Genomic DNA, 11,229 nt, shown 5'->3' with positions numbered 1-11,229 from the left:
ATATGCCAATAATATGACTCAAATACCGTATAACTAGTTAAATAAAAAGTTCTTAAAAGCAGTTTTAATTCTTATTGAAAAAACTAAAAAAAAATATAAAAAAATTTATAGTTTTAATTAAAATAAATAAAAAAATAACAAAACTATAGTTTTTATTAAAATAATTATAAAAAAGTTATTGGTAGATATTTCCCAGGTTTGGTAGATTTTTTTCAAGTGGATGGTAAACATTTTTTTTCGTCAGTGGCAACCCTGCGCGCTTACCTAACTGAGTGAAACGGATCTGTATTTAATGTATCAAATCATTTTTTTTTACGTATAACATAAATATAGTCATTAAATAGTTTAAACATTGTGTTTCAATTTCGGTTCAACATTTACGAACCTCAAGTACTATGACAGCCTTCGTGCTGATAACGAGAAGGCGTCACAATTATACATGGTGGCCCATGAGGGGAACAATTTTATAAACCCCAAATTGAAATTACATAGCAGACATATACACAAGTTACATAGTTGTTGAATTAATCTGATCGCATAATTTTTCAGTACACATATGTGCATCGCCAATAGTGTACATAAGCTTGCGTACATATGTACGTACACCCAACTCGACAGTACATGTACATAAGGGTCCGTTAGATATTTGCAGCGCTAAACTAGCAAGTAAACAAGCCGGCTCAACGAAATTGACGAAAAGAAGGATTAGCGGAGACTGCAACACAGTTAGAATTTGCGAGAAGAAAGAAAAAAATTGTCGAAGCGGTCATGGCACCAGAAATAAGCAAAATGTCATTCGATGACTTAGTAAAATTGCAGTGCGACCGCCACGAGACATTGAAACGAGTTCTTCAAAACTTTAGAAAGGACGCGCAATCCCGTAAAACGTCAATTTATTTTCAAAAACGTTTACAACAGATCGATTCGATCTCAAAGGAGTTTGCTGAGACTCATAAGATCATAATCTGTGCAGAAGGTTATTCGGAGTCGTCATATTACACCAATAATGTGACATCAGAGTTTGAGGAGCGTTATATGGATGTTTACTGTGCCATAGCCGAAGCCTTCGAACAAACTCACCCAAAGACCACCGGCGTATCAACGACACCTATAGATGCGTCTGCTCTCGCTGCAAAGGGACAAGTTCAAATGCCGCAAATTCCAGTTCCTTCGTTTTCTGGCCAATGCATCGACTGGCCGGGTTTCTATGACGCATTCACTCGACTAATCCACGATAACGCGCAGCTAAATGAGATTCAAAAATTCCATTTTCTTAAAGAATCGTTGCCTGAGAGTCGCGATAACGATATTCGCCAAATGCAATTAACTGCGGCCAACTACAATGTCGCATGGACTACATTGGTAACACGCTACAATAACCCTCGCACGGTATTTTCGCACCACATGAATGCACTTTATAATATTTCTACTATGCATAAGGAAAAGGGCGATGAGATACGACTGATGCTCAGTACAGTCAATGTTTGTATCGCTGCCTTCAAACGCGTCAATGTTCCAGTTCAACAGTGTGATCACTGGCTCGCACACTACTTGGCTTCAAAACTACCTAAAGAAACCTACAACGCCTGGGAGCACCACCGAGGCTGCAAAACAGAAGTGCCCTCGTTTGCCGACTTCGAACAATTTTTGAATGATCGACTAGTGACCATCGACGCTATAGAGAACCGTAACATATTCAGCAACAAGGTTACATCGATTCACCCAGGTACATCCAAACGACTCAACGTTCACAATGTACATGCACAGACAGGTCCCCCTAGCGCGCGCTGCTGTCACTGTGGTGGTAGTCATATTCTTCGACAGTGCCCAGCATTTTTGGCAATGGACTGCCACCAACGCAAGGAAGTTGTAACCATAGCCAGACTTTGTCTCAATTGCCTGAGCAAAGCTCATATATTAATGCGGTGTACTAGTACAAAAGGATGCCAACAATGTGGACAACGACACCACACATTGCTGCATTATCCGTCCCAACCACAGACCCGTCCAATACAAAATGCTACACTACAAAACACCTCATCACTGGCAATCGAACCAGCACTCAATCTGAACAGCAATTGCGTAAGACAACAAACTAAACATGATAATTCTAATCTACAATGTCTTTCAGCAACCTATTCAAATGCATCACAACGAAGCATTTTGCTAGCAACGGCACGAGTGATTATCTTCAATCCTGATAACGGTCTGCAAGCTACCCTCAACGCTCTCATAGACCAGGGTTCCGAAGCTACGATAGTCTCCGAACATGTTGTACAATCTCTACATCTAAAACGTCACTCTACACGCACCTCCATTGCTGGTGTCGGCCAAGGTAATACAAATCGGTGCAAGCATATTGTCAACTTCGTTCTGCTTACCAGTTCCAATCCAGAATTTCGTATAGATGTCGAAACAGCATATGTTTTAAATTCTTTGACATCTTTTTTGCCAAGTCACAACATTTCTGTCACACGGTGGAAACATATCGAAGGGCTGTCGTTGGCAGACCCCCAGTACTACCGGCCAAAGCGGGTAGATTTGATAATAGGCGTTGACCTAATGGCACAAATCATATTGCCAGGCATAAAGGTGGGAGCGCCAAACGAACCAATTGCTCAAAACACTCAACTAGGCTGGATCTTGTCCGGCAGGACACAGCCCCCACGTGAAGCAACTCATGTCGTATGCCATCAAGCAGTTTTGGACACTGAATCACTGTTAAAGCAATTCTGCGAGGCTGAATCTGTTCCGGAACGCCGACTAAACACAGCTGAGGACGTTTGGTGTGAAACATTTTTTCAGCAAACGCACAAAAGACAACCAACGGGCAGATACATGGTTCGACTGCCATTAAAAACAATTTTCGACCCCTCGATGACCTTAGGTAAATCGCACCAAATAGCACTAAACCACTATCTCCAACTAGAACGCCGTTTAACCAAAACTCCCGAGGCTTGGCAACGTTACAGTGATGGTATAAAATAATATTTCTCACTTAACCAACTCGCACCTGCAACAACTAGCGAGAGGCAATCTACTACGGTAAGTGACTCGCAACATCACTGTTCTTCTTGTGTATTGCCACATCACGCAGTCTACAAAGAAGAGAGTCTCTCAACCAAACTGCGTATAGTTTTTGATGCCTCGGCGAATACCAGCAATGGAAGATCCCTTAATGATATATTATGTGTTGGTCCCACCTTACAAAACGACATGTCAGCGGTTATATTAAATTGGCGCCAATATCGGTATGCTTTCACAGCGGACATACAAAGGATGTACCGATGTATTGACGTTCATCCAGAAGACTCGGAATACCAGCGGATTTTATGGCGGGCGGCGGATGGGCTCATCAGTGAATATCGGCTCACCACGGTTACTTTTGGTACAGCTTCAGCACCATACACCGCCATCAGAATTATGCACCAAATTGCCGAAGATGAACGTCTCAGGTATCCTGCTGCAGAAAACGTCCTTAAGCATGAAATGTATGTTGACGACATACTTTCTGGAGATCACACCTTTGAAAGAGCTGAGCAAAAACGACTGCATGTCACCGAAGCTCTAAAATCCGCTTGTATGGAACTGCGAAAATGGTCTAGTAACCACGCACTGTTGCTAACAACAATTCCTCTGGAGCATCAATGTAAACTAACACCTTTGAATTGGGGCACCGGCGACGCAGTCAAAACGCTTGGGATGTATTGGCTTCCTAACCAGGACTTCCTCAAGTATAAAATTCCCTCTTTCGTTCACACAGGTTCAACCAAACGAATTATTTTATCCAACATTGCGCGGTTGTTCGATCCGCTGGGATTAATCGCACCCATAATAATATCCGCAAAGATCATTCTGAAGCAGGTAACTATGGCAAAACACCTTAACGAAAATGGTTCATTGGCACCTTTAGATTGGGATGACCCAGTTCCTGAGTCAACAGCACAACGATGGCAAGAATTTTGTAACACCATGTTCGATATCGATGACATCGTCATCCCACGTTGGCTCCGATTTAATCCAAGAACCAACAGCGTACAGTTACATGCCTTTTGCGACGGCTCATCAGAAGCATACGCAGTAGCAGTGTACATTCGAGTTGAGCAACCAGATGGCATGTCACACACCGCGCTTATCACCGCCAAATCCAAAATATCGCCCACGAAACCATTGACAATACCTCGCACTGAATTATGTGGTGCAGTACTGGCCATCAAGCTTATGAAATGGGTAGTGGCGAATCAACGCTGGACCGCTGAAACAATATCCAGTTTCTACTGGACTGATGCAACGATCGTCTTACACTGGATAAGCGGCGATGTGAATAGATGGAAAACCTTCGTGTCCAATAGGGTAGCATACATTTTGGAACACTCCACTCCAAGCCAATGGAGTCACGTGAGTACTCGGGAAAACCCTGCAGATTGCGCCACACGAGGGCTGTTGCCTGCAGAACTTGCGAAATTTAAGTTGTGGTGGCATGGCCCAAATTGGCTAGCTCATTCTCTGACCGAATGGCCTTCAAGAAAGATTGGAGATTGCGATATCGACGCAGTTATGACAGAAGCAAAGCCCTGCAAGATTACAGTTAACTTAACCTCAGCATATGATTCACTGATCAATCGATTTTCCTCCTACACTAAACTACTCCGTGTAACCGCTTATTTGCTACGCTTTTGCAACAACGCACGTGGCAAATCGCAAAGGTTAACTGGTTTCCTATCAACAGAAGAAATACAAAGGGGCATGCACTGCATCGTTCGCATTGTTCAACTTGAAACTTTCGCTGCTGAAATAAAAGAAATTCGCGCATCAAAGTCCGTGCCACATAAAAGCAAGTTGTCTAACTTATCACCAATCATGCAAGATGACATCTTGCGCATCCGCGGGCGTCTTCGCCATTCAAAACTACCGTTCAATCGACGGTGTCCTATCATTCTACCGAATGGCCATTTCATCACAGAGCTAGTAATCAAACACTCCCACCACACAACCCTGCATGGTGGAGCGCAGCTTACCTTAGCTCATACCCGATATCAATTTTGGATAATAAACGGAAGGCAAGCAGTACGTCGCATCATACAAAAATGCGTTCGCTGTTTCCGCACCCAACCGACAACAAGCGCTCAAATCATGGGAGATTTACCTCTGCATCGAGTCAACCCACCGGGTCGCCCGTTTGAAGCAACTGGCGTTGACTACACAGGCGCAATTGAACTAAAGGCCGCGCGGTTGCGTGGCACAAGTTTCTACAAGGGATACATTGCAATATTCATCTGTGTTGCAACCAAAGCTATCCACTTGGAAGCAGTCACGGGACTCACAGCAGAACATTTCATGTGGGCGTTGGATCGATTTACAGGACGTCGTGGTCTGTGTCGTCACTTATATAGCGATAATGGTACGAATTTTGTAGGTGCAGACAATGCGCTTAAGGTTGCATACTCGCGATTGATGTCCGACGTCGAAACCGTGATCGCCCCTAAGCTTGCCACTCAAAGCATACAGTGGCACTTCAATCCGCCCCACTCGCCGAACTTTGGAGGCCTGTGGGAGGCAAACGTTAAATCGGTTAAGCACCATCTTAAACGAGTAGCCGTGAACACACGCTTAACCTACGAAGAACTCTCCACTGTGCTTGTTAGGAACGAATCGTGTTTAAACTCACGACCACTTTGCCCACTCACGGCGGATCCAGATGACTTGGATAGTTTAACTCCAGCACATTTCTTAATTGGGGACTCTATGCTTGCACCTACAGAATGTCGACCTCAAGCTACATCTTTTCGAGAACAGTTTTTGACGCAGCAGAAAATGGTACATCAGTTTTGGAAGCAATGGTCTCATGACTGGTTAGCTAATCTTCAAAAACGACCAAAATGGTGTAAGGAGGCCGACAATTTAAAGGTTGACGATTTAGTCATTGTTAAAGACGATAGGGTTCCGCCGACGCATTGGATCCTTGGACGTGTCGTAGAACTACATCCTGGCGCTGACGCCTTAGTTCGCGTAGTTACACTTAAAACCAAGCAGGGCAAATTGAAGCGTTCGATATCAAAATTATGTCGACTTCCAATTTCAGCATAACTGCATTTGCAATTTCTCGCCCTCTGTTTCTTTGAAGTCCAGAAAAATCAATACACCACGACGATGATCAACGGCACTACAGAACTATGTGATGCTTCATGCTGTACCCAGCATTGGCGGGCGGCATGTTCCGTTTTCCACCGACACAAAGCGCAACACTGTCGCAGTCACTATCGCTCTCGATGCACATCTCCGTCAGCTGGCGGTCGGGTCCATGGCGTGAAACTTTAGAAAACACCAGTCAGTCGCGCTTACCTAACTGAGTGAAACGGATCTGTATTTAATGTATCAAATCATTTTTTTTTACGTATAACATAAATATAGTCATTAAATAGTTTAAACATTGTGTTTCAATTTCGGTTCAACATTTACGAACCTCAAGTACTATGAAAGCCTTCGTGCTGATAAATGGCCTAGCATCATTGCATTGCAAATTTGTATTGCAAATTATTTGCAATACACAAACAAAATACACGCATTTGTCATGGCTTGACAAATTTACAATACCGAAAATCCATAGCATAAAAATGCTATGCATTGCAACTCTGGTTGACATTTCTATCAGCTGATTAAAAAAGTTTTACCATGACATTAAGGTCGCTCACAATCCATGGCATATTTCTACAATTGCATAAATTTGTCAGCTATTATGCACCGAATCGCGAATAGCCCTAATGATTCGCCATAGAATTCTACTTAGCCTTAAGGTCTGATTATGCATACTTCGCATAACTTCGCACAACCATTTGTACCAGTGCAATAAAGATGCAACTTAAGAAAATGTGAAGCAAAATCTAAACTCAATAGATTGCTAAGTTGTTAAATGTTCTGCTAATTTCTGGGTAATGGAGTACAAACAAAATACGTGCAAAGTACATACGAAATTACAGTTTGAAGTTTATGCGAAGCTGTGCGAAGTGTGCATAATCAGACCAATAGCTTACTCCAGCGAATGGCAAAATTGTGCAAAGTCAGCTTAAAATTTCAAATACCAACTTATTTTGCTGCGCTGCTTTCACTTCAGTTTCGCCGCGGCTCAGTGGCTACGTAAATATGCATATACGAGTATTTGCAGAAAAACGAGGAAAAATACGAAAAGCTTTCCTTCATTTGCTTTTTAGCATGATTTTTACTTCCTATTTTCGTATTTTCCAATATTCTAACCATTCTTATTGCTGTTGCAAATTAATAACTACAAAAATATTTTCAGTCTCTCCTTTGCGCCACATTTAATTGGAAGTATTTGTGCGCTTCTTCAGCTTGTCATTGCCGCTTTATTACTTCATTGCAAATGGCGACATCATAGAGTTAAACGTGAGGTACCCCAAACTAAAAGTGTAAAGTTATGATTCCAACTATTTGAATTCCTTGATTTCACACAATTCCCAATAAAAGGTGTAATATCGCTGAACAGGTTTTACACGATGACAGCTGCCAACTATGTGCCTCTGAAATGAAAGAAGTTAATTAAAGCCATAGATAGCACATTCTGTTTATTGTTGGCAGTTCTCTCCTTTTAGCAATTGCAGAAGCTAAAACAATTTATTTTAATTTGTAAAAGCATACAGCAGTTAAAAATTTTTGGCGGTGCCAAAATTAAAATGCCAATACATAGCGCGAAGGCTACAAATATAATACACAGATAAGGTCAAAATTGTATTAATTAAATACTAAGTACAACACTAAGGCCAAACACTTATCAAACATGTAAAAGGCCAAAAAATTATTACTATTAAATACTGCGTACGAGTTAAACAGGGATCACACGATTCTCACATATTTGTAGGTACATTTTGACGGTTACAGAGTGGGGTTGTTTGGAAATTTGTTTAATGGCTGAAGTCATTCTCGGTAAAAATATGTAGATAACACCACACTGTGACTGTCAAAATGTAAAAAGCTGTACAAATGTACAAATCGTGTGATCCCTGCTTTACTTGTATTCTTACCTTGTATTCGTGGCTTCATTATATATTGGATACAAAATAAATCCCTAGTTCCGAAAATACCGAAATCCGGGAATATGTATCTCGAATGGCCCAGAAAAGTGGCACGATAAGTATCCCAAAAACACTGATAAAATAAAAAAACGCCTCAAAGTTCCTATTAAAACAGGTACGAAAAGTGAAATACGAAGAGTTCCGAAAAAATTATCAAAAATGTCAAAGAAAATCTTGTAAAGTTTTCAAGAATTCCGATAATCACGGAGCATTTAATTTTATTTTCAATCACCAAGGCTGCGTATCTCCAGATTCATTTGAGTGAAAATTATTTTAATTTTCGAATTTATGGTTTTACCAATAAATTTTAATTTGTTATACCCGAGCGCACTTGTGCACAAGGGTATATTAACTTTGTTCACATAACGGTTGATTGTAACAGCCAAAACGAATCGAGATAGATATAGACAAAGGTATACATAAATGCTCCGTCCGTCTGTCCGTCCCTCCGTGAACACGATAACTCGAACAAAAAATGGAATATCTCAACGAAATTTGATATGTAGGTTTCCATTTATATAACGTAGGTTGGTATTGAAAATGGGTGAAATCGGACTATAACCACGCCCACTTCCAATATAACGGTGATTTTCAGAAATACGAAAACTGCGATATTTTAGTAACTACTGAAGATTATACTCTCAAAATTGATATTTACAATAAATTTTAGATGAAAAATAAGAATATATATAAATTTTTGGAAAATGGGCGTAGACACGCCCACTTATGGTCACATGTGTATACCTTGGTAACCGCTGCACTAATTTCTTCCAAACTTGGCACAGTTGTTGGCCTTGATACAGCATACTAAATGGCCGAAAAATTTAAAAAATCGGACAATAACCACGCCCACTTCCCATATAACGATAATTTCAAGAAATACGAAAACTGCGATATTTTAGTAACTACTGAAGATAATTCACTCAAAATTGATATGTACAAAAATTTTCAGACGAAAAATAAGAATATTATAAATTTTTGGAAAATGGACGTAGCCACGCTCACTTATGGTTACATGTGTATAACTTGGTAAGTGCTGCACCAATTTCTTCCAAACTTGGCACAGTTGTTAGCCTTAGTACAACATACCAAATCGCTGAAAATTTAAAAAACCGGACAATAACCACGCCCACATCCCATATAACGGTAATTTAGAGAAATACGAAATCTTCGATAAATCAGTCAATATTAAAGATAATATATTTTAATTGATGGTTGCAACAATTCTTTACCAAGATATACGTTTATGATACAATTTTGGAAAATGGACGTGGGACCGCCCACTTATGATCACATATATGTATCTCGGTAGCCGTTCTATCAATTTGTACCAAACTCGGTACGGTTATTCTGCTTGCCACATAAAAGCGAAAGGTTGAAAATTATTGAAATCAAACTAATATTACGGCCGCTTTTCATATAACGGTAAATTTCAGAAAGGCTTTAAACTTCAATATTTCGAAATTTAAGGACGCTAATTTACTCAAAATTGATACACCCGGCTTACCATGTAGCGGTAGCTTTCGGAAAGGTGAAAGACATATATTTCGTACTTGCGCCGGGTACCGAACTTAGACTTTCTTACTGGTTTTTAATTTGGATTTAAGTGACCTTGCCCTTCACTTAAATAAAAACTAAATCAGAATAACCACAATCGGAGATGGTACATGTTTAATCAGCTGATCAATATAAACACACCACGATATTGTGTATCAGCAGTTTACTTGTATACCAGCCCTGCTTTTGCTGCAACTTTTAGCACGGTGCTGCCATATTTTTACTCACTTAACTAAATAGCTTATTGAAGCCGAAAAATATTTAGTTGAAAATTAAATAAAAAATTAAATTTTACATAAATGAGTTTGGTGAAACGCAGCCTAAAATAAAAAGTAAACATTTCCGCTTATTTTTACCTGAACTAGGGATGGAAAAGGCGCGCGCAGAATCGAATCTTGACTTCATAACCGACTTTCGATTCTTGAAGTCGAGTAATACCCTCTGATCATTGGCTTTATGACTTAAATTGACGTTTTGAAAATTTACAAAGGGAATTACAAAAGGAAAGGAAGGAAAATTATTTTTAAGCAGTTTGCACATTCACAGGCCAAGCGCTTTAATTTGACACCCCTTTTGAAAATCGAGCGAACGGTGCAGATCTTTTGTGCTGGACAAAAAATCCATTCGCGTATTATATATATAGATAATACAAAATTTATATTTTATCAATTAATTGCAGACGATTTGGAACTGAAATTAAAAATTAAACATTAAAATTAAATAATAAAGAAATCGTACATATTCATCGACTTATTAATCAATTTTTGAGCAGTGAACCCATACTAAACTGGAAGCCATTATAAAATTGTGTGTAGTATTGAACGTTCATTGCTGAATGCCGTTTATTTAAATACTGCATTGCCATATTTTAAACTAGCAAAACACCCGACGACGATCGGGGTAAACAAATCAAAATATAAAACAGCAATACAAATATTCAGTCCAGCATAAATTAAAAGAGACAAACTACTTTCCTTCTGTTTTAATTAGGCATCCTTATGAGCCATACTTTTAGCTATATATTGGTAATCATTTTCTGTACTACAAATCTTGTTCCATTATTAATGTTAGGTGGATTAAGGTAACGATAGAATTTTTAAATTAAAATTAGTCTACTACGGCACATTCAGTTTAGCTGCCTATTCGCTTAGCTGTTTTAGTATAGCGGCACTTTTCCGGTAGAATGCTTGTTTCGGAATCAGTTTTAATTATGAATGACCATTTTTGTTTAGCAGCATCGGGTATTATAATTTTGTTCACATAACGGTTGTTTGTATTGTCGCGTACTGGCCGCAACAAAATAAACATTTGTTTCCCCTTTGTTCTATTTACCTATTTCCTTTCACTCCAGCCGATAGGAGTGAAGTCTGCCGACACTCAAGTGTACATATGTATGTACATACCTAAATAAATAGCAGAATGAGCTCAAGTTGAGCGAAATAGTTGTTTGTCGGTGGAGCGCCGCAAAGGGGAAAAGTCTCCATTAGGGCACTCCGCCCAAAAACGGTGCCGACCGAGGGTAAGAATGTAGGAATGATAGATGACGCGAAAGACCGTAGTAGGGGTGTCGCCTTTGCTCTCACCT

The 11,229-nt window shown here is 39.9% G+C and overlaps 2 protein-coding genes across 2 annotated transcripts; both read left to right on the top strand.

The window, feature by feature from the left end:
• Positions 1–789: 789 nt before the first annotated feature.
• On the top strand, positions 790–2,988 carry LOC118756265. Its single transcript, XM_036491056.1, has one exon. It carries the CDS (start codon positions 790–792, stop codon positions 2,986–2,988), a length of 2,199 nt encoding a protein of 732 aa, XP_036346949.1.
• A 435-nt stretch (positions 2,989–3,423) lies between these two features.
• On the top strand, positions 3,424–6,087 carry LOC118756189. Its single transcript, XM_036490988.1, has one exon. The coding sequence runs from the start codon at positions 3,424–3,426 to the stop codon at positions 6,085–6,087; it is 2,664 nt and encodes an 887-aa protein (XP_036346881.1).
• Positions 6,088–11,229: the final 5,142 nt, after the last annotated feature.

The sequence above is a fragment of the Rhagoletis pomonella genome, unplaced genomic scaffold, assembly GCF_013731165.1.
Source record: "Rhagoletis pomonella isolate Grant_MI unplaced genomic scaffold, Rhpom_1.0 Rhpom_scaffold_00001, whole genome shotgun sequence".
Taxonomy (NCBI): Eukaryota; Metazoa; Arthropoda; class Insecta; order Diptera; family Tephritidae; genus Rhagoletis; species Rhagoletis pomonella.
This window is presented reverse-complemented; position numbering and strand designations above follow the sequence as displayed.